The sequence below is a fragment of the Scardinius erythrophthalmus genome (assembly GCF_964197995.2).
Source record: "Scardinius erythrophthalmus genome assembly, chromosome: 10".
Lineage (NCBI taxonomy): Eukaryota > Metazoa > Chordata > Actinopteri > Cypriniformes > Leuciscidae > Scardinius > Scardinius erythrophthalmus.
The window spans coordinates 16,686,581-16,711,063 of NC_138230.1; the positions used below are offsets into that span (position 1 = coordinate 16,686,581).

Sequence of the window (24,483 nt, forward strand, 5' to 3'; positions counted from 1 at the left end):
AAGCTGGTGCAAGAAAATATCCACAAAAAATGCCAGCTCAGGAAAATTGCAATTCTCAGGGCCCAGTAGCTGGGGTGTTTCTTGAACATTCAAATGAAACCATTACAATATACCAAGCCTACAAGAAACGCTTGTTGACTCCAGGAACATGTCTGGCACTGTTAGAAGCCCAAGCTGCAACAGGAGGAATCATCGACCCAGTCAAAAACAGGATATGCACCGTAGAAGATGCTGTAAAAGAAGGCATTGTGGGACGTGAAATGAAAGAGAAACTTCAATTCGCTGAGAGGGCCATCATGGGCTACACAGATCCTTACACCAACGAACAAATCTCACTCTTCCAGGCCATGCAGAAAGATGTCATTCCAAAAGAGTATGGCATTAGACTACTTGAGGCACAGATCTCTGGCAAAGGGATCTATGACCCTATTGAAAAATGCTACCTAACAGAAGAACAAGCCAATGGACGAGGTCACTATGACAAAGATCTTTTCAGAGACCAGATGGATGATCTAAAAATATTCTATGACCCAAACTCTCAGGAAAACCTCACCTATCCATCGCTGATAAAGAAATGCACTGTAGCCCCAGACACAGGTTTACTGCTTTTCCCAATGTACATCACATTTAAAGGCCTCCGCAGAGGTGTAACCTCTGCTGAGCTTCTGGCATCAAAAATAATTGACCAAAAGACATTTGAAAATCTACATGATGGTAAAACCACCACCCAGGACGTGATGTTAATGGAAACGGTTAAAGAATATCTAGAAGGTAAAACGAGCATTGGGGGAGTAGCTGTGCTCTCCACAAATAAGAAAATGAGCATCTATCAGGCAATGAGACAAGGAATAATCATGCCTGGTTCTGCTTTGATTCTGCTAGAAGCACAGGCTGCAACTGGATTCATGATTGACCCTGTTGAAAACAAGACATTCACTGTAGATGAAGCCATTAAACAAAAACTTGTAGGACCAGAATACCATGCAAAATTGCTTGCAGCAGAACGTGCAGTTACTGGTTACAATGACCCATACACTGGTGAAACCATTTCTCTTTTTCAAGCTCTGAAGAAGGAACTGATTGTGAAGGAGCATGGAATCCGCTTGCTTGAAGCACAAATTGCAACTGGTGGAATTATTGATCCCATATACAGTCACAGAGTTCCTGTGGATGTAGCATACAAGCGTGGCTTTTTCGATGAGGAAATGAATGCAATCCTTAAGGATCCTGAAGATGACACTAAAGGATTCTTTGACCCAAACACAAAGGATAATCTGACATATCTACAACTGCTGGATCGTTGTGTCATTGACTCTTCTACAGGACTTACATTGTTGCCCATTCAGGATACATCTGGTAGTCTGAATCACACATTCATTGGCTATGACATCAAAAAAGTATTCAAGGGTGTCATGGTGAAAGTGACATATGGAAAATACATTGGGATGACTGTTTCACTCTGGGAATTACTTATGTCTGAATACTTCACTGAACAGCAAAGGCAAGACTTTATCCAGCAATACAGAAACAGAACAGTCACGATTGAATTTATAGTCACTAAAGTCCTGGAGATCATTGAACATTCAGTGAAAACAGCTAAAGTAGTTTTTGAAGGTATAAGGGAAAAAGTAAGCGCAAACCAGCTCTTCGAGGCTGATATCATCACAGAGCACGATCTAGAAGATCTAAGAGAAGGAAAAAAGACTGTCAAAGATGTTACGGAGAATGTATCTGTGCATACATATCTACAAGGCAAACCAAGCATTGCTGGTGTGCTGCTTCCTGACTCACAAGTGATGTCAATCTACCAAGCCCGACAAAAAGGGATTCTGAGGCCAGGAACATCACTTGTTCTTCTTGAAGCCCAGGCTGCAACAGGATACATAATTGACCCAATTGCTAATCTAAAGTTCTCTGTAGATGATGCAGTGAAGGCACGGGTGGTAGGGGCTGATCTTCATGCAAAATTATCCTCAGCAGAGAAGGCAGTGACAGGTTACTATGATCCATACACTGGAAAGAAAATCTCATTGTTCCAAGCAATGCAAAAAGATTTAATTGTGAAAGATCATGGTATACGTCTGCTAGAGGCCCAGATTGCCACAGGGGGCATTATTGATCCTGTAAATAGCCATCGCATTCCAGTTCATATTGCTTATAAACGAGGATTATTTGATAGTGAAATGAATCAGACCCTTTGTGATCCAACTGATGACACAAAAGGATTCTTTGACCCAAACACTCATGAAAACCTTACCTATATGCAGCTTATGTCCAGATGTGTCACTGACCAAAGCACAGAGCTTTGCCTTTTGGTAATCAAAGGGAACGACAAGAGAGTCAAGATAGGGGACAGCACCAAAGAGGCCTTCCACACCACGTATGTCTCTGTGAGATACGGCAGATTCAGCAGCAAGAAAGTGACACTCTGGGATCTCGTCAACTCTGAATATTTGTCTGAGGAGAAAAGACAGGAGCTGTTAAAACGTTACAAGTCAAAAGCAATCACAATTGAAGAAATCATCACAATAATTTTAGAGATCATTGAGCGCAAAGAAGTAAAAAGAAATGCTGACCTCAGTGTAGATGGTCTCAGGGGAAAGGTTTCCATTTTGGAGCTGCTGAATTTGGGAATAATAGATGAAAATAAATACAAAAATGTTATTGAGGGGAAGCTGACAATCAAAGATCTCATTGAGACGGGCACTTTGAGGAACTTCCTCAGTGGAACAAGCTGTATAGCAGGTGTAATATTACAAAAGTCTAATCAGAAAATGAGCATCTACAAAGCCAAAAAAGAAGGCCATCTTACCCCTGGCACTGCCTTGTGTCTTCTTGAAGCACAGGCTGCCACTGGGTTTATTATTGATCCAATACAAAACAAGAAACTCACCGTTGATGAGGCACTGAAGCAGAAAATCATTGTTCCAGAGTTGTATGAAAAACTCCTGGCTGCAGAGAAAGCAGTGACTGGTTACAAAGACCCATACACAGGCAAGACAATATCACTTTTCGAAGCAATCAAGAAAGACCTTATTGTAAAGCAGCATGGCATTCGTCTGCTTGAAGCCCAGATTGCTACAGGTGGCATCATTGATCCCTTAACATGTTTACATTTGCCACTTGATGTTGCTTTCCAGAAGGGTTATTTTGATTCTGACTTAAACCAGATCCTTGCTGATCAAACCGATGACACTAAAGGATTTTTTGATCCCACCACACAAGAAAATCTGACTTACATGGAGATGATCGCACGATGCATCAAGGATCCCGATACTGGTCTTTTACTTCTTCCAGTTGCCGAAAAAGGGAAAACACAAGACAAATTACAAAAAATCATCTCAGACGTTGAGATTAAGGAAGAATTTGAGAAAAACAAAGTTGTCATTACTGTTGGCCGTTTCTCTGGAAAATCACTGTCTCTTTGGGAGATAATTCATTCTGAATACTTCACAGATGAACAGAGGCAGCAGTACTTTGAACAATTTTGTTTGGGCAAGATAAATATCAAGGATTTTGTCACCATGGTTACCACAACTATTCAAACACTAGAACAGAAAGAAACAGCTCCTCAAACAACAATGGGCCTGAGAAAAACTGTTTCTGTGCAACAGTTGCATGAGTCTGGAATCATTGACACCAGTACTTACAAAGCACTGCAACAAGGTAAGGAGATGCTTGAAAATGTGGTTAAACTTGAATCTGTTCAAAGGTATTTGAAGGGCACTGGAAGTATTGCTGGTGTGAAGCTTCATCCATCAGGAAAAGTGTTAAGCTTAAACATGGCAAAAACTGAAGGCTTACTCACTTCCGATGCAGCACTGTTGTTGCTAGAGGCTCAGGCAGCAACTGGATATGTTATCGATCCAATCAAAAACACACATCACTCAGTCATGGAGGCTGTCAGAGCTCAACTTATTGGACCAGAGATATTGGAGCACTTGCTATTGGCTGAACGTGCTGTCACTGGCTTCACAGACCCATACACAGATGAGCAGATATGCTTGTTTGAAGCAATGAATAAAGGTCTCATCCCTCGGAAACATGGACTGAACCTCTTAGATGCACAGCTTGCCACAGGGGGAATTATTGATCCAATTGGAAGCTATCGGTTGCCTGTTCAAAAAGCAATTATGAAAGGATGCTTGAATAAGGAGACCAGTGATCTTCTGGCAAATCTTAGTAAAAGTGAAAAAGGGTTTTCAGACCCCCAAACAAAAGAACCTCTTACCTACCATCAGCTCATGAAGAAATGTGAAAAGAATTCAACAACCGGCATGCTGCTTCTCCCAATAACTGAAAAGAGTGCTGAAAGCTCAACCTTCAATGACAAACAAATAATAAATATCTTCAAAGAAAAATCAGTGATCATCAATGCTGGAAAGTTTGCAGACAAACGTGTATCACTTTGGGATGTACTACACTCAGAGTATATATCTGCAGAGAAGAGAAACGAACTGCTTGACCAATACAAACAAAAGAAATTATCAATTGAGGAGATAACAGAAATGGTGACAGCAATGACAATTGAGGTAAGCACAAAAAGGCATTCCTTTAAAGGACTGAGAAAACAAGTGTCAGCAAGTCAACTATTTGATGCAAAAATCATCTCAAAAGAAATGTTTAGTAAGCTTATCAATGATGAAGTAGATGATGAAGATATAAACAATATGGAATCTATTCAAAAATACCTTGGCGCAACAAACTGTATTGCTGGTGTATATGTCCAGTCAACCAAACAGACCATGAGCATATTTGAAGCCAAAAATAAGAGACTTCTGACACCTGGAACGACGCTGGTTTTACTTGAGGCCCAGGCTGCCACTGGCTTTATGATTGACCCAGTGAAGAACAAAAAATTGTCAGTAGAGCAGGCAGTGACTGAAGGGATTGTGGGGATGGAATGGAAAAGCAAACTGATGTCTGCAGAACGGGCAGTTACTGGGTACACAGATCCCTACACAGGCAAAACAATCTCTTTGTTCCAGGCCTTAAAAAAAGATCTGATTGTCAAGGACCATGGTATTCGACTGCTAGAAGCTCAGATTGCTACGGGTGGCATCATTGATCCTGTGCACAGCCATCGTGTCCCTGTGGAGGTGGCTTACCAAAGAGGGTACTTTGATGAGGAGATGAACAAGATCCTCTCTGATCCAGATGATGACACCAAGGGTTTCTTTGATCCCAACACACAGGAGAACCTCACATACTTGCAACTTGTGGAGAGGTGTGTTAAAGACCCCAACACTGGCCTGAGCCTCCTTGTGATTGTGAAAAAGGGCGAGTACTACTTCTTCATTGATGAACATACAAAGAGTATCCTCAAGTCTGCAACCACAAAGAAAGCAGGAGGTAAATTCCAAGGACAGCTGGTGACAATTTGGGATCTGCTGCATTCACATTACATATCTGAGGAAAAGAGGAGAGAACTGGTGCAGCAGTTTAAGTCAGGTACAATAACTATTGAACAATTCTTAGAAATAGTTCTGACCTTAGTATCACAGAAATCAGAAACAAGCACCCACACAATTACTACCACCACCACCACAGCAACAACAGAGACAACCCAACAGCACAACTTCCAAGGTATCAGAAAGGATGTGAGTGCTGATGAGTTGCTGTCATCCAAAATCATTGATGAGAAAATGTACAAAGACCTAACTACTGGAAAAGTCACAGTTGATCATGTAAGTGAAATAGACTCTGTGCGAAAATACCTGAAAGGGACGAACAGCATTGCTGGTGTATTGGTGCAGTCTACCAAACAGACCATGAGCATAACCGAAGCCAAAAATAAGGGACTTCTAACACCTGGAACGTCTTTGGTTTTACTTGAGGCCCAGGCTGCCACTGGCTTTATGATTGACCCCGTAAAGAACAAAAAACTGTCAGTAGAGCAGGCGGTGACTGAAGGGATTGTTGGAACAGAATGGAAAAGCAAACTGCTGTCAGCAGAGCGGGCAGTTACTGGTTATACAGACCCCAGCACAGGAAAAACAATCTCCTTGTTCCAGGCCTTAAAAAAAGATCTGATTGTCAAGGACCATGGTATTCGTCTGCTAGAAGCTCAGATTGCTACGGGGGGCATCATTGATCCTGTGCACAGCCATCGTGTCCCTGTGGAGGTGGCTTACCAAAGAGGGTACTTTGATGAGGAGATGAACAAGATCCTCTCTGATCCAGATGATGACACCAAGGGTTTCTTTGATCCCAACACACAGGAGAACCTCACATACTTGCAACTTGTGGAGAGGTGTGTTAAAGACCCCAACACTGGCCTGAGCCTCCTTGTGATTGTGAAAAAGGGCGAGCACTACTTCTTCATCGATGAACATACAAAGAGTATCCTCAAGTCTGCAACCACAAAGAAAGCAGGAGGTAAATTCCAAGGACAGCTGGTGACACTTTGGGATCTGCTGTATTCACATTACATATCTGAGGAAAAGAGGAGAGAACTGGTGCAGCAGTTTAAGTCAGGTACAATAACTATTGAACAATTCTTAGAAATAGTTCTGACCTTAGTATCACAGAAATCAGAAACAAGCACCCACACAATTACCACCACCACCACCACAGCAACAACAGAGACAACTCAACAGCACAACTTCCAAGGTATCAGAAAGGATGTGAGTGCTGATGAGTTGCTGCTCTCCAAAGTCATTGATGAGAAAATGTACAAAGACCTAACTACTGGAAAAGTCACAGTTGATCATGTAAGTGAAATAGACTCTGTGCGAAAATACCTGAAAGGGACGAACAGCATTGCTGGTGTATTGGTGCAGTCTACCAAACAGACCATGAGCATAACCGAAGCCAAAAATAAGGGACTTCTAACACCTGGAACGTCTTTGGTTTTACTTGAGGCCCAGGCTGCCACTGGCTTTATGATTGACCCCGTAAAGAACAAAAAACTGTCAGTAGAGCAGGCGGTGACTGAAGGGATTGTTGGAACAGAATGGAAAAGCAAACTGCTGTCAGCAGAGCGGGCAGTTACTGGTTATACAGACCCCAGCACAGGAAACACAATCTCCTTGTTCCAGGCCTTAAAAAAAGATCTGATTGTCAAGGACCATGGTATTCGTCTGCTAGAAGCTCAGATTGCTACGGGGGGCATCATTGATCCTGTGCACAGCCATCGTGTCCCTGTGGAGGTGGCTTACCAAAGAGGGTACTTTGATGAGGAGATGAACAAGATCCTCTCTGATCCAGATGATGACACCAAGGGTTTCTTTGATCCCAACACACAGGAGAACCTCACATACTTGCAACTTGTGGAGAGGTGTGTTAAAGACCCCAACACTGGCCTGAGCCTCCTTGTGATTGTGAAAAAGGGCGAGCACTACTTCTTCATCGATGAACATACAAAGAGTATCCTCAAGTCTGCAACCACAAAGAAAGCAGGAGGTAAATTCCAAGGACAGCTGGTGACACTTTGGGATCTGCTGCATTCACATTACATATCTGAGGAAAAGAGGAGAGAACTGGTGCAGCAGTTTATGTCAGGTACAATAACTATTGAACAATTCTTAGAAATAGTTCTGACCTTAGTATCACAGAAATCAGAAACAAGCACCCACAAAATTACTACCACCACCACCACAGCAACAACAGAGACAACCCAACAGCACAACTTCCAAGGTATCAGAAAGGATGTGAGTGCTGATGAGTTGCTGTCATCCAAAATCATTGATGAGAAAATGTACAAAGACCTAACTACTGGAAAAGTCACAGTTGATCATGTAAGTGAAATAGACTCTGTGCGAAAATACCTGAAAGGGACGAACAGCATTGCTGGTGTATTGGTGCAGTCTACCAAACAGACCATGAGCATAACCGAAGCCAAAAATAAGGGACTTCTAACACCTGGAACGTCTTTGGTTTTACTTGAGGCCCAGGCTGCCACTGGCTTTATGATTGACCCCGTAAAGAACAAAAAACTGTCAGTAGAGCAGGCGGTGACTGAAGGGATTGTTGGAACAGAATGGAAAAGCAAACTGCTGTCAGCAGAGCGGGCAGTTACTGGTTATACAGACCCCAGCACAGGAAACACAATCTCCTTGTTCCAGGCCTTAAAAAAAGATCTGATTGTCAAGGACCATGGTATTCGTCTGCTAGAAGCTCAGATTGCTACGGGGGGCATCATTGATCCTGTGCACAGCCATCGTGTCCCTGTGGAGGTGGCTTACCAAAGAGGGTACTTTGATGAGGAGATGAACAAGATCCTCTCTGATCCAGATGATGACACCAAGGGTTTCTTTGATCCCAACACACAGGAGAACCTCACATACTTGCAACTTGTGGAGAGGTGTGTTAAAGACCCCAACACTGGCCTGAGCCTCCTTGTGATTGTGAAAAAGGGCGAGCACTACTTCTTCATCGATGAACATACAAAGAGTATCCTCAAGTCTGCAACCACAAAGAAAGCAGGAGGTAAATTCCAAGGACAGCTGGTGACACTTTGGGATCTGCTGCATTCACATTACATATCTGAGGAAAAGAGGAGAGAACTGGTGCAGCAGTTTATGTCAGGTACAATAACTATTGAACAATTCTTAGAAATAGTTCTGACCTTAGTATCACAGAAATCAGAAACAAGCACCCACAAAATTACTACCACCACCACCACAGCAACAACAGAGACAACCCAACAGCACAACTTCCAAGGTATCAGAAAGGATGTGAGTGCTGATGAGTTGCTGTCATCCAAAATCATTGATGAGAAAATGTACAAAGACCTAACTACTGGAAAAGTCACAGTTGATCATGTAAGTGAAATAGACTCTGTGCGAAAATACCTGAAAGGGACGAACAGCATTGCTGGTGTATTGGTGCAGTCTACCAAACAGACCATGAGCATAACCGAAGCCAAAAATAAGGGACTTCTAACACCTGGAACGTCTTTGGTTTTACTTGAGGCCCAGGCTGCCACTGGCTTTATGATTGACCCCGTAAAGAACAAAAAACTGTCAGTAGAGCAGGCGGTGACTGAAGGGATTGTTGGAACAGAATGGAAAAGCAAACTGCTGTCAGCAGAGCGGGCAGTTACTGGTTATACAGACCCCAGCACAGGAAACACAATCTCCTTGTTCCAGGCCTTAAAAAAAGATCTGATTGTCAAGGACCATGGTATTCGTCTGCTAGAAGCTCAGATTGCTACGGGGGGCATCATTGATCCTGTGCACAGCCATCGTGTCCCTGTGGAGGTGGCTTACCAAAGAGGGTACTTTGATGAGGAGATGAACAAGATCCTCTCTGATCCAGATGATGACACCAAGGGTTTCTTTGATCCCAACACACAGGAGAACCTCACATACTTGCAACTTGTGGAGAGGTGTGTTAAAGACCCCAACACTGGCCTGAGCCTCCTTGTGATTGTGAAAAAGGGCGAGCACTACTTCTTCATCGATGAACATACAAAGAGTATCCTCAAGTCTGCAACCACAAAGAAAGCAGGAGGTAAATTCCAAGGACAGCTGGTGACACTTTGGGATCTGCTGCATTCACATTACATATCTGAGGAAAAGAGGAGAGAACTGGTGCAGCAGTTTATGTCAGGTACAATAACTATTGAACAATTCTTAGAAATAGTTATGACCTTAGTATCACAGAAATCAGAAACAAGCACCCACAAAATTACTACCACCACCACCACAGCAACAACAGAGACAACCCAACAGCACAACTTCCAAGGTATCAGAAAGGATGTGAGTGCTGATGAGTTGCTGTCATCCAAAATCATTGATGAGAAAATGTACAAAGACCTAACTACTGGAAAAGTCACAGTTGATCATGTAAGTGAAATAGACTCTGTGCGAAAATACCTGAAAGGGACGAACAGCATTGCTGGTGTATTGGTGCAGTCTACCAAACAGACCATGAGCATAACCGAAGCCAAAAATAAGGGACTTCTAACACCTGGAACGTCTTTGGTTTTACTTGAGGCCCAGGCTGCCACTGGCTTTATGATTGACCCCGTAAAGAACAAAAAACTGTCAGTAGAGCAGGCGGTGACTGAAGGGATTGTTGGAACAGAATGGAAAAGCAAACTGCTGTCAGCAGAGCGGGCAGTTACTGGTTATACAGACCCCAGCACAGGAAACACAATCTCCTTGTTCCAGGCCTTAAAAAAAGATCTGATTGTCAAGGACCATGGTATTCGTCTGCTAGAAGCTCAGATTGCTACGGGGGGCATCATTGATCCTGTGCACAGCCATCGTGTCCCTGTGGAGGTGGCTTACCAAAGAGGGTACTTTGATGAGGAGATGAACAAGATCCTCTCTGATCCAGATGATGACACCAAGGGTTTCTTTGATCCCAACACACAGGAGAACCTCACATACTTGCAACTTGTGGAGAGGTGTGTTAAAGACCCCAACACTGGCCTGAGCCTCCTTGTGATTGTGAAAAAGGGCGAGCACTACTTCTTCATCGATGAACATACAAAGAGTATCCTCAAGTCTGCAACCACAAAGAAAGCAGGAGGTAAATTCCAAGGACAGCTGGTGACACTTTGGGATCTGCTGCATTCACATTACATATCTGAGGAAAAGAGGAGAGAACTGGTGCAGCAGTTTATGTTAGGTACAATAACTATTGAACAATTCTTAGAAATAGTTCTGACCTTAGTATCACAGAAATCAGAAACAAGCACCCACAAAATTACTACCACCACCACCACAGCAACAACAGAGACAACCCAACAGCACAACTTCCAAGGTATCAGAAAGGATGTGAGTGCTGATGAGTTGCTGTCATCCAAAATCATTGATGAGAAAATGTACAAAGACCTAACTACTGGAAAAGTCACAGTTGATCATGTAAGTGAAATAGACTCTGTGCGAAAATACCTGAAAGGGACGAACAGCATTGCTGGTGTATTGGTGCAGTCTACCAAACAGACCATGAGCATAACCGAAGCCAAAAATAAGGGACTTCTAACACCTGGAACGTCTTTGGTTTTACTTGAGGCCCAGGCTGCCACTGGCTTTATGATTGACCCCGTAAAGAACAAAAAACTGTCAGTAGAGCAGGCGGTGACTGAAGGGATTGTTGGAACAGAATGGAAAAGCAAACTGCTGTCAGCAGAGCGGGCAGTTACTGGTTATACAGACCCCAGCACAGGAAACACAATCTCCTTGTTCCAGGCCTTAAAAAAAGATCTGATTGTCAAGGACCATGGTATTCGTCTGCTAGAAGCTCAGATTGCTACGGGGGGCATCATTGATCCTGTGCACAGCCATCGTGTCCCTGTGGAGGTGGCTTACCAAAGAGGGTACTTTGATGAGGAGATGAACAAGATCCTCTCTGATCCAGATGATGACACCAAGGGTTTCTTTGATCCCAACACACAGGAGAACCTCACATACTTGCAACTTGTGGAGAGGTGTGTTAAAGACCCCAACACTGGCCTGAGCCTCCTTGTGATTGTGAAAAAGGGCGAGCACTACTTCTTCATCGATGAACATACAAAGAGTATCCTCAAGTCTGCAACCACAAAGAAAGCAGGAGGTAAATTCCAAGGACAGCTGGTGACACTTTGGGATCTGCTGCATTCACATTACATATCTGAGGAAAAGAGGAGAGAACTGGTGCAGCAGTTTATGTCAGGTACAATAACTATTGAACAATTCTTAGAAATAGTTCTGACCTTAGTATCACAGAAATCAGAAACAAGCACCCACAAAATTACTACCACCACCACCACAGCAACAACAGAGACAACCCAACAGCACAACTTCCAAGGTATCAGAAAGGATGTGAGTGCTGATGAGTTGCTGTCATCCAAAATCATTGATGAGAAAATGTACAAAGACCTAACTACTGGAAAAGTCACAGTTGATCATGTAAGTGAAATAGACTCTGTGCGAAAATACCTGAAAGGGACGAACAGCATTGCTGGTGTATTGGTGCAGTCTACCAAACAGACCATGAGCATAACCGAAGCCAAAAATAAGGGACTTCTAACACCTGGAACGTCTTTGGTTTTACTTGAGGCCCAGGCTGCCACTGGCTTTATGATTGACCCCGTAAAGAACAAAAAACTGTCAGTAGAGCAGGCGGTGACTGAAGGGATTGTTGGAACAGAATGGAAAAGCAAACTGCTGTCAGCAGAGCGGGCAGTTACTGGTTATACAGACCCCAGCACAGGAAACACAATCTCCTTGTTCCAGGCCTTAAAAAAAGATCTGATTGTCAAGGACCATGGTATTCGTCTGCTAGAAGCTCAGATTGCTACGGGGGGCATCATTGATCCTGTGCACAGCCATCGTGTCCCTGTGGAGGTGGCTTACCAAAGAGGGTACTTTGATGAGGAGATGAACAAGATCCTCTCTGATCCAGATGATGACACCAAGGGTTTCTTTGATCCCAACACACAGGAGAACCTCACATACTTGCAACTTGTGGAGAGGTGTGTTAAAGACCCCAACACTGGCCTGAGCCTCCTTATGATTGTGAAAAAGGGCGAGCACTACTTCTTCATCGATGAACATACAAAGAGTATCCTCAAGTCTGCAACCACAAAGAAAGCAGGAGGTAAATTCCAAGGACAGCTGGTGACACTTTGGGATCTGCTGCATTCACATTACATATCTGAGGAAAAGAGGAGAGAACTGGTGCAGCAGTTTATGTCAGGTACAATAACTATTGAACAATTCTTAGAAATAGTTCTGACCTTAGTATCACAGAAATCAGAAACAAGCACCCACAAAATTACTACCACCACCACCACAGCAACAACAGAGACAACCCAACAGCACAACTTCCAAGGTATCAGAAAGGATGTGAGTGCTGATGAGTTGCTGTCATCCAAAATCATTGATGAGAAAATGTACAAAGACCTAACTACTGGAAAAGTCACAGTTGATCATGTAAGTGAAATAGACTCTGTGCGAAAATACCTGAAAGGGACGAACAGCATTGCTGGTGTATTGGTGCAGTCTACCAAACAGACCATGAGCATAACCGAAGCCAAAAATAAGGGACTTCTAACACCTGGAACGTCTTTGGTTTTACTTGAGGCCCAGGCTGCCACTGGCTTTATGATTGACCCCGTAAAGAACAAAAAACTGTCAGTAGAGCAGGCGGTGACTGAAGGGATTGTTGGAACAGAATGGAAAAGCAAACTGCTGTCAGCAGAGCGGGCAGTTACTGGTTATACAGACCCCAGCACAGGAAACACAATCTCCTTGTTCCAGGCCTTAAAAAAAGATCTGATTGTCAAGGACCATGGTATTCGTCTGCTAGAAGCTCAGATTGCTACGGGGGGCATCATTGATCCTGTGCACAGCCATCGTGTCCCTGTGGAGGTGGCTTACCAAAGAGGGTACTTTGATGAGGAGATGAACAAGATCCTCTCTGATCCAGATGATGACACCAAGGGTTTCTTTGATCCCAACACACAGGAGAACCTCACATACTTGCAACTTGTGGAGAGGTGTGTTAAAGACCCCAACACTGGCCTGAGCCTCCTTGTGATTGTGAAAAAGGGCGAGCACTACTTCTTCATCGATGAACATACAAAGAGTATCCTCAAGTCTGCAACCACAAAGAAAGCAGGAGGTAAATTCCAAGGACAGCTGGTGACACTTTGGGATCTGCTGCATTCACATTACATATCTGAGGAAAAGAGGAGAGAACTGGTGCAGCAGTTTATGTCAGGTACAATAACTATTGAACAATTCTTAGAAATAGTTCTGACCTTAGTATCACAGAAATCAGAAACAAGCACCCACAAAATTACTACCACCACCACCACAGCAACAACAGAGACAACCCAACAGCACAACTTCCAAGGTATCAGAAAGGATGTGAGTGCTGATGAGTTGCTGTCATCCAAAATCATTGATGAGAAAATGTACAAAGACCTAACTACTGGAAAAGTCACAGTTGATCATGTAAGTGAAATAGACTCTGTGCGAAAATACCTGAAAGGGACGAACAGCATTGCTGGTGTATTGGTGCAGTCTACCAAACAGACCATGAGCATAACCGAAGCCAAAAATAAGGGACTTCTAACACCTGGAACGTCTTTGGTTTTACTTGAGGCCCAGGCTGCCACTGGCTTTATGATTGACCCCGTAAAGAACAAAAAACTGTCAGTAGAGCAGGCGGTGACTGAAGGGATTGTTGGAACAGAATGGAAAAGCAAACTGCTGTCAGCAGAGCGGGCAGTTACTGGTTATACAGACCCCAGCACAGGAAACACAATCTCCTTGTTCCAGGCCTTAAAAAAAGATCTGATTGTCAAGGACCATGGTATTCGTCTGCTAGAAGCTCAGATTGCTACGGGGGGCATCATTGATCCTGTGCACAGCCATCGTGTCCCTGTGGAGGTGGCTTACCAAAGAGGGTACTTTGATGAGGAGATGAACAAGATCCTCTCTGATCCAGATGATGACACCAAGGGTTTCTTTGATCCCAACACACAGGAGAACCTCACATACTTGCAACTTGTGGAGAGGTGTGTTAAAGACCCCAACACTGGCCTGAGCCTCCTTGTGATTGTGAAAAAGGGCGAGCACTACTTCTTCATCGATGAACATACAAAGAGTATCCTCAAGTCTGCAACCACAAAGAAAGCAGGAGGTAAATTCCAAGGACAGCTGGTGACACTTTGGGATCTGCTGCATTCACATTACATATCTGAGGAAAAGAGGAGAGAACTGGTGCAGCAGTTTATGTCAGGTACAATAACTATTGAACAATTCTTAGAAATAGTTCTGACCTTAGTATCACAGAAATCAGAAACAAGCACCCACAAAATTACTACCACCACCACCACAGCAACAACAGAGACAACCCAACAGCACAACTTCCAAGGTATCAGAAAGGATGTGAGTGCTGATGAGTTGCTGTCATCCAAAATCATTGATGAGAAAATGTACAAAGACCTAACTACTGGAAAAGTCACAGTTGATCATGTAAGTGAAATAGACTCTGTGCGAAAATACCTGAAAGGGACGAACAGCATTGCTGGTGTATTGGTGCAGTCTACCAAACAGACCATGAGCATAACCGAAGCCAAAAATAAGGGACTTCTAACACCTGGAACGTCTTTGGTTTTACTTGAGGCCCAGGCTGCCACTGGCTTTATGATTGACCCCGTAAAGAACAAAAAACTGTCAGTAGAGCAGGCGGTGACTGAAGGGATTGTTGGAACAGAATGGAAAAGCAAACTGCTGTCAGCAGAGCGGGCAGTTACTGGTTATACAGACCCCAGCACAGGAAACACAATCTCCTTGTTCCAGGCCTTAAAAAAAGATCTGATTGTCAAGGACCATGGTATTCGTCTGCTAGAAGCTCAGATTGCTACGGGGGGCATCATTGATCCTGTGCACAGCCATCGTGTCCCTGTGGAGGTGGCTTACCAAAGAGGGTACTTTGATGAGGAGATGAACAAGATCCTCTCTGATCCAGATGATGACACCAAGGGTTTCTTTGATCCCAACACACAGGAGAACCTCACATACTTGCAACTTGTGGAGAGGTGTGTTAAAGACCCCAACACTGGCCTGAGCCTCCTTGTGATTGTGAAAAAGGGCGAGCACTACTTCTTCATCGATGAACATACAAAGAGTATCCTCAAGTCTGCAACCACAAAGAAAGCAGGAGGTAAATTCCAAGGACAGCTGGTGACACTTTGGGATCTGCTGCATTCACATTACATATCTGAGGAAAAGAGGAGAGAACTGGTGCAGCAGTTTATGTCAGGTACAATAACTATTGAACAATTCTTAGAAATAGTTCTGACCTTAGTATCACAGAAATCAGAAACAAGCACCCACAAAATTACTACCACCACCACCACAGCAACAACAGAGACAACCCAACAGCACAACTTCCAAGGTATCAGAAAGGATGTGAGTGCTGATGAGTTGCTGTCATCCAAAATCATTGATGAGAAAATGTACAAAGACCTAACTACTGGAAAAGTCACAGTTGATCATGTAAGTGAAATAGACTCTGTGCGAAAATACCTGAAAGGGACGAACAGCATTGCTGGTGTATTGGTGCAGTCTACCAAACAGACCATGAGCATAACCGAAGCCAAAAATAAGGGACTTCTAACACCTGGAACGTCTTTGGTTTTACTTGAGGCCCAGGCTGCCACTGGCTTTATGATTGACCCCGTAAAGAACAAAAAACTGTCAGTAGAGCAGGCGGTGACTGAAGGGATTGTTGGAACAGAATGGAAAAGCAAACTGCTGTCAGCAGAGCGGGCAGTTACTGGTTATACAGACCCCAGCACAGGAAACACAATCTCCTTGTTCCAGGCCTTAAAAAAAGATCTGATTGTCAAGGACCATGGTATTCGTCTGCTAGAAGCTCAGATTGCTACGGGGGGCATCATTGATCCTGTGCACAGCCATCGTGTCCCTGTGGAGGTGGCTTACCAAAGAGGGTACTTTGATGAGGAGATGAACAAGATCCTCTCTGATCCAGATGATGACACCAAGGGTTTCTTTGATCCCAACACACAGGAGAACCTCACATACTTGCAACTTGTGGAGAGGTGTGTTAAAGACCCCAACACTGGCCTGAGCCTCCTTGTGATTGTGAAAAAGGGCGAGCACTACTTCTTCATCGATGAACATACAAAGAGTATCCTCAAGTCTGCAACCACAAAGAAAGCAGGAGGTAAATTCCAAGGACAGCTGGTGACACTTTGGGATCTGCTGCATTCACATTACATATCTGAGGAAAAGAGGAGAGAACTGGTGCAGCAGTTTATGTCAGGTACAATAACTATTGAACAATTCTTAGAAATAGTTCTGACCTTAGTATCACAGAAATCAGAAACAAGCACCCACAAAATTACTACCACCACCACCACAGCAACAACAGAGACAACCCAACAGCACAACTTCCAAGGTATCAGAAAGGATGTGAGTGCTGATGAGTTGCTGTCATCCAAAATCATTGATGAGAAAATGTACAAAGACCTAACTACTGGAAAAGTCACAGTTGATCATGTAAGTGAAATAGACTCTGTGCGAAAATACCTGAAAGGGACGAACAGCATTGCTGGTGTATTGGTGCAGTCTACCAAACAGACCATGAGCATAACCGAAGCCAAAAATAAGGGACTTCTAACACCTGGAACGTCTTTGGTTTTACTTGAGGCCCAGGCTGCCACTGGCTTTATGATTGACCCCGTAAAGAACAAAAAACTGTCAGTAGAGCAGGCGGTGACTGAAGGGATTGTTGGAACAGAATGGAAAAGCAAACTGCTGTCAGCAGAGCGGGCAGTTACTGGTTATACAGACCCCAGCACAGGAAACACAATCTCCTTGTTCCAGGCCTTAAAAAAAGATCTGATTGTCAAGGACCATGGTATTCGTCTGCTAGAAGCTCAGATTGCTACGGGGGGCATCATTGATCCTGTGCACAGCCATCGTGTCCCTGTGGAGGTGGCTTACCAAAGAGGGTACTTTGATGAGGAGATGAACAAGATCCTCTCTGATCCAGATGATGACACCAAGGGTTTCTTTGATCCCAACACACAGGAGAACCTCACATACTTGCAACTTGTGGAGAGGTGTGTTAAAGACCCCAACACTGGCCTGAGCCTCCTTGTGATTGTGAAAAAGGGCGAGCACTACTTCTTCATCGATGAACATACAAAGAGTATCCTCAAGTCTGCAACCACAAAGAAAGCAGGAGGTAAATTCCAAGGACAGCTGGTGACACTTTGGGATCTGCTGCATTCACATTACATATCTGAGGAAAAGAGGAGAGAACTGGTGCAGCAGTTTATGTCAGGTACAATAACTATTGAACAATTCTTAGAAATAGTTCTGACCTTAGTATCACAGAAATCAGAAACAAGCACCCACAAAATTACTACCACCACCACCACAGCAACAACAGAGACAACCCAACAGCACAACTTCCAAGGTATCAGAAAGGATGTGAGTGCTGATGAGTTGCTGTCATCCAAAATCATTGATGAGAAAATGTACAAAGACCTAACTACTGGAAAAGTCACAGTTGATCATGTAAGTGAAATAGACTCTGTGCGAAAATACCTGAAAGGGACGAACAGCATTGCTGGTGTATTGGTGCAGTCTACCAAACAGACCATGAGCATAACCGAAGCCAAAAATAAGGGACTTCTAACACCTGGAACGTCTTTGGTTTTACTTGAGGCCCAGGCTGCCACTGGCTTTATGATTGACCCCGTAAAGAACAAAAAACTGTCAGTAGAGCAGGCGGTGACTGAAGGGATTGTTGGAACAGAATGGAAAAGCAAACTGCTGTCAGCAGAGCGGGCAGTTACTGGTTATACAGACCCCAGCACAGGAAACACAATCTCCTTGTTCCAGGCCTTAAAAAAAGATCTGATTGTCAAGGACCATGGTATTCGTCTGCTAGAAGCTCAGATTGCTACGGGGGGCATCATTGATCCTGTGCACAGCCATCGTGTCCCTGTGGAGGTGGCTTACCAAAGAGGGTACTTTGATGAGGAGATGAACAAGATCCTCTCTGATCCAGATGATGACACCAAGGGTTTCTTTGATCCCAACACACAGGAGAACCTCACATACTTGCAACTTGTGGAGAGGTGTGTTAAAGACCCCAACACTGGCCTGAGCCTCCTTGTGATTGTGAAAAAGGGCGAGCACTACTTCTTCATCGATGAACATACAAAGAGTATCCTCAAGTCTGCAACCACAAAGAAAGCAGGAGGTAAATTCCAAGGACAGCTGGTGACACTTTGGGATCTGCTGCATTCACATTACATATCTGAGGAAAAGAGGAGAGAACTGGTGCAGCAGTTTATGTCAGGTACAATAACTATTGAACAATTCTTAGAAATAGTTCTGACCTTAGTATCACAGAAATCAGAAACAAGCACCCACAAAATTACTACCACCACCACCACAGCAACAACAGAGACAACCCAACAGCACAACTTCCAAGGTATCAGAAAGGATGTGAGTGCTGATGAGTTGCTGTCATCCAAAATCATTGATGAGAAAATGTACAAAGACCTAACTACTGGAAAAGTCACAGTTGATCATGTAAGTGAAATAGACTCTGTGCGAAAATACCTGAAAGGGACGAACAGCATTGCTGGTGTATTGGTGCAGTCTACCAAACAGACCATGAGCATAACCGAAGCCAAAAATAAGGGACTTCTAACACCTGGAACGTCTTTGGTTTTACTTGAGGCCCAGGCTGCCACTGGCTTTATGATTGACCCCGTAAAGAACAAAAAACTGTCAGTAGAGCAGGCGGTGACTGAAGGGATTGTTGGAACAGAATGGAAAAGCAAACTGCTGTCAGCAGAGCGGGCAGTTACTGGTTATACAGACCCCAGCACAGGAAACACAATCTCCTTGTTCCAGGCCTTAAAAAAAGATCTGATTGTCAAGGACCATGGTATTCGTCTGCTAGAAGCTCAGATTGCTACGGGGGGCATCATTGATCCTGTGCACAGCCATCGTGTCCCTGTGGAGGTGGCTTACCAAAGAGGGTACTTTGATGAGGAGATGAACAAGATCCTCTCTGATCCAGATGATGACACCAAGGGTTTCTTTGATCCCAACACACAGGAGAACCTCACATACTTGCAACTTGTGGAGAGGTGTGTTAAAGACCCCAACACTGGCCTGAGCCTCCTTGTGATTGTGAAAAAGGGCGAGCACTACTTCTTCATCGATGAACATACAAAGAGTATCCTCAAGTCTGCAACCACAAAGAAAGCAGGAGGTAAATTCCAAGGACAGCTGGTGACACTTTGGGATCTGCTGCATTCACATTACATATCTGAGGAAAAGAGGAGAGAACTGGTGCAGCAGTTTATGTCAGGTACAATAACTATTGAACAATTCTTAGAAATAGTTCTGACCTTAGTATCACAGAAATCAGAAACAAGCACCCACAAAATTACTACCACCACCACCACAGCAACAACAGAGACAACCCAACAGCACAACTTCCAAGGTATCAGAAAGGATGTGAGTGCTGATGAGTTGCTGTCATCCAAAATCATTGATGAGAAAATGTACAAAGACCTAACTACTGGAAAAGTCACAGTTGATCATGTAAGTGAAATAGACTCTGTGCGAAAATACCTGAAAGGGACGAACAGCATTGCTGGTGTATTGGTGCAGTCTACCAAACAGACCATGAGCATAACCGAAGCCAAAAATAAGGGACTTCTAACACCTGGAACGTCTTTGGTTTTACTTGAGGCCCAGGCTGCCACTGGCTTTATGATTGACCCCGTAAAGAACAAAAAACTGTCAGTAGAGCAGGCGGTGACTGAAGGGATTGTTGGAACAGAATGGAAAAGCAAACTGCTGTCAGCAGAGCGGGCAGTTACTGGTTATACAGACCCCAGCACAGGAAACACAATCTCCTTGTTCCAGGCCTTAAAAAAAGATCTGATTGTCAAGGACCATGGTATTCGTCTGCTAGAAGCTCAGATTGCTACGGGGGGCATCATTGATCCTGTGCACAGCCATCGTGTCCCTGTGGAGGTGGCTTACCAAAGAGGGTACTTTGATGAGGAGATGAACAAGATCCTCTCTGATCCAGATGATGACACCAAGGGTTTCTTTGATCCCAACACACAGGAGAACCTCACATACTTGCAACTTGTGGAGAGGTGTGTTAAAGACCCCAACACTGGCCTGAGCCTCCTTGTGATTGTGAAAAAGGGCGAGCACTACTTCTTCATCGATGAACATACAAAGAGTATCCTCAAGTCTGCAACCACAAAGAAAGCAGGAGGTAAATTCCAAGGACAGCTGGTGACACTTTGGGATCTGCTGCATTCACATTACATATCTGAGGAAAAGAGGAGAGAACTGGTGCAGCAGTTTATGTCAGGTACAATAACTATTGAACAATTCTTAGAAATAGTTCTGACCTTAGTATCACAGAAATCAGAAACAAGCACCCACAAAATTACTACCACCACCACCACAGCAACAACAGAGACAACCCAACAGCACAACTTCCAAGGTATCAGAAAGGATGTGAGTGCTGATGAGTTGCTGTCATCCAAAATCATTGATGAGAAAATGTACAAAGACCTAACTACTGGAAAAGTCACAGTTGATCATGTAAGTGAAATAGACTCTGTGCGAAAATACCTGAAAGGGACGAACAGCATTGCTGGTGTATTGGTGCAGTCTACCAAACAGACCATGAGCATAACCGAAGCCAAAAATAAGGGACTTCTAACACCTGGAACGTCTTTGGTTTTACTTGAGGCCCAGGCTGCCACTGGCTTTATGATTGACCCCGTAAAGAACAAAAAACTGTCAGTAGAGCAGGCGGTGACTGAAGGGATTGTTGGAACAGAATGGAAAAGCAAACTGCTGTCAGCAGAGCGGGCAGTTACTGGTTATACAGACCCCAGCACAGGAAACACAATCTCCTTGTTCCAGGCCTTAAAAAAAGATCTGATTGTCAAGGACCATGGTATTCGTCTGCTAGAAGCTCAGATTGCTACGGGGGGCATCATTGATCCTGTGCACAGCCATCGTGTCCCTGTGGAGGTGGCTTACCAAAGAGGGTACTTTGATGAGGAGATGAACAAGATCCTCTCTGATCCAGATGATGACACCAAGGGTTTCTTTGATCCCAACACACAGGAAAACCTCACATACATGCAATTAATGGAGAGGTCTGTTAGAGACCCAAAGACTGGGCTGAGTCTGCTTGCTTTAAAAAAGTAGAGTTAAGATTGGATGCAATATGCCATGCAAACTATTCATGCTTTATTAACTACAATCATACTCTTCTCTTTCTACTTATTCCATTTGCAAATCTGTAAGTGTATCATTTAAGTGTATACCATTTCAGATTCAGTGTGCATTGTTTATATTAGAGTTTTAGATAACTTCACTTTCTAGTTTTACACTTTTAAACTGAAATGTAAGCGGTCAGTTTGTTTATTCACTGCTTTCTGGCTACATGTTCAAAACAATACAAATAAACTTACATCTGCAACATGTCATTTTATTTCATAATTTTCAAATCAGTAATCTCTTTCATTATAAAGATTGTGTTTTTATTAAACATGGCTTGTTTACATTATCATAATTTCACAACATTTGACATGTATTGCATTCCAGCACATGAACATATAAGATACACAAATGACAGTAAAGATACACAAATATTTTTGGGTTCTTTATTGGCAAGTCTAACTTTACATGGGTAAAGGCTTTATATTTTATATACAAATCACAACACACACAAAAATACCACATTTAAGTACACTTTAAAAACAACTAAATTAAACGAACTATTAAAGTTCCTAAAATAAATAGGCTACATGTTCAGCCTAATTTGTCCAGGAGAAGCTGAATGTCTTCTTGACCATGATATACTCTTTTGAGCCCTCTGGGCAGATACCGGCAAGACGACAGATTCAAGTACTTCAGAGCTGGTGCCTGGGTTATTAGTAACCTATGAAACAATAATAAATGGTACCAGAACATCTTTACCAATCTACTGCAAAATTAAGAAAAGCCTTGTAATCTCTATTACATTTATAAACTCTTATCAACAAGCATTAATGGATGGTGAGCCTTCTGGCAGGCACTATAAGCATGTGAGCAACTACAAAAGTAATCCTTACCTGAGTGTAGATGAAGTGATTTTTGTACCACTGAGGTTCAGGGAGCGAAACAAATCGACTCCAGCAGCATGTGCAAGATATCCCATGGCAATCTCCATATCTTCCTCAGAAAATGGCTGGTTGGCCAAATCAAGCTCCCTGAGGGTGCTGCTCCATTTCTGGGCAAGCATGTGTATGCCTTTCTTGGATGCTACCATGGTATTGCTATTGAAGTACAGGCCCCAATATAGACACTCCAGTTCTACACAAGACAGGTCAGCAAATTAAGGGAAAAGCAGCATATTATTCCATCCCTGAAATTCATAGGTATGATCAAATCCTTCTATACTGTAAACTATAAGAATAAATATAGGGAAAGTCCATAAAACCATGTGATATTCATAGCTGTGTGTGGCTTAAATATTACATTCACTACTGTGTGAGGTACATCAATGCTTACTCTCTTGTTTTTTCAAAATCGAAACTTACTCTCAAAAGGCAGAGCGTGGAGGCCAGTGGCTGTGATGCGGGAGGCACCACGCAGGTCTAGCACACGCAGGTGGGGGGAGCCATGCAGCACATTGTTCAGGTCACTGTCCGTCATGAAAGAGTGAGAGGAAGTGGCAATGCACAGTTCCTCTAGCATGGGAAAACCGGACGTTGAACTAGGCGTGTTGCGGATCATTTTAGGAACTGGAGTGACATTCATCAATCTAAAAGTCTAAATTATAAAATAATTTAAAAGAGAAGAAAAAAATAAGATGTAAAAATATGTATATTATATTTTATATTTGTAGTACAATTTTAATACAACATCACCATTAATAACACTTAGAGCAGGATGGGCAGCCTGGATCCTGGAGGGCTACTCTCTTGCGGAGTTAAGCTTTTTTTTTTTTTAATCCTAAATTCACCAGCACAGTGGCCCTCCAGGATTGAAGCTGCCCATATCCCTGACTTACGGGAATGTCAGGGTTGCTGCACATTTTTTAAAGTAAAATTTAAGGCTTTTTTAGACCTGAAGGAATAAAAAATTAAGTACAAATTAATACTATACATTAGTAGTGTGCAATATTGACAAACATTTTTTTTTACAATTATTGACAGTAATTATATTTTGCTGAGTGTGTTTTTGTGCTGGTACCATGGCTGGTTTAGGCCTGTTGTAGACGGCTGACTCACAAAGACATTCATGTTATTCATATTCTCTGAGGTGGTCAGTTCACAGCAGTGACAGAAATCTACTTTTTTTTGAAGGGGCAATATTCGCCACCTTAAATTGATTTCCAGGGGCATTTTTACCTATATAAGGGCTTTTTTCGCCTAATCGTATTAGATGTATGCATCTCCTTTTATTCAAATTATTAAATAAATTAAATTAGAATAACAACACAGTATAGGGCTGTTACCAATATAATAATCTGCAGTGAGAAGGTGACAGAAGCAGCATTAATATACCTTTCATCAAAGTTATACATGAATTTTGAACTTTGACAACTTTGATTCACTTTTTTGATAAAGTTGACTACTTCCACTTCAAATGTTGACTACTGTATTTACACTTTATTTACAATTACATAAATAATGCTATTAAATTTTTGATTCAATATTTAAATATGAAATGATTTCTCATTTTTCAACTTAATTAAAAGGTACTTTAAACGTACAGTATGGCATTTTTCGCCACTAGGGGTCGCTAACCTATTTACAATAACAAAGGCGTAGTTTGATGACGCAACATTTGCTAAGAATTATGGATCTTGTCGTCAACGCCAAGCCGACTGATCTAATAATGTTTATGGATGACTGAATACATCGATGCTTTTATCATGACTGTGATATGAAGCAGTTCGGGATTGCTAAGAGACAGCTATCAGCTCCACACGCGACGCGAGTCCCGC

General features: G+C 43.0%; 2 protein-coding genes across 2 annotated transcripts in view; one reads left to right on the plus strand and one right to left on the minus strand.

Moving 5' to 3' along the window:
* Nucleotides 1–22,131, plus strand: part of eppk1 (epiplakin 1) — a gene marked incomplete at its 5' end in the record, with an annotated part of 162,725 nt that extends 140,594 nt beyond the window's left edge. Inside the window, one exon of the mRNA XM_081375708.1 lies at nt 1–22,131. Within this exon, the coding sequence (XP_081231834.1) occupies nt 1–21,695 (21,695 nt within the window). The 3' untranslated portion in view covers nt 21,696–22,131.
* fbxl6 (F-box and leucine-rich repeat protein 6) overlaps nt 21,965–24,483 on the minus strand; it is a 7,485-nt gene continuing 4,966 nt past the window's right edge. Inside the window, exons 7-9 of the mRNA XM_081376042.1 lie at nt 23,072–23,303; nt 22,604–22,844; nt 21,965–22,431 (exon numbers count right to left, since the gene is read on the minus strand). Of these exons, the coding sequence (XP_081232168.1) occupies nt 22,302–22,431; nt 22,604–22,844; nt 23,072–23,303 (603 nt within the window). The 3' untranslated portion in view covers nt 21,965–22,301. The remainder of the gene's footprint in view (nt 22,432–22,603; nt 22,845–23,071; nt 23,304–24,483) is intronic.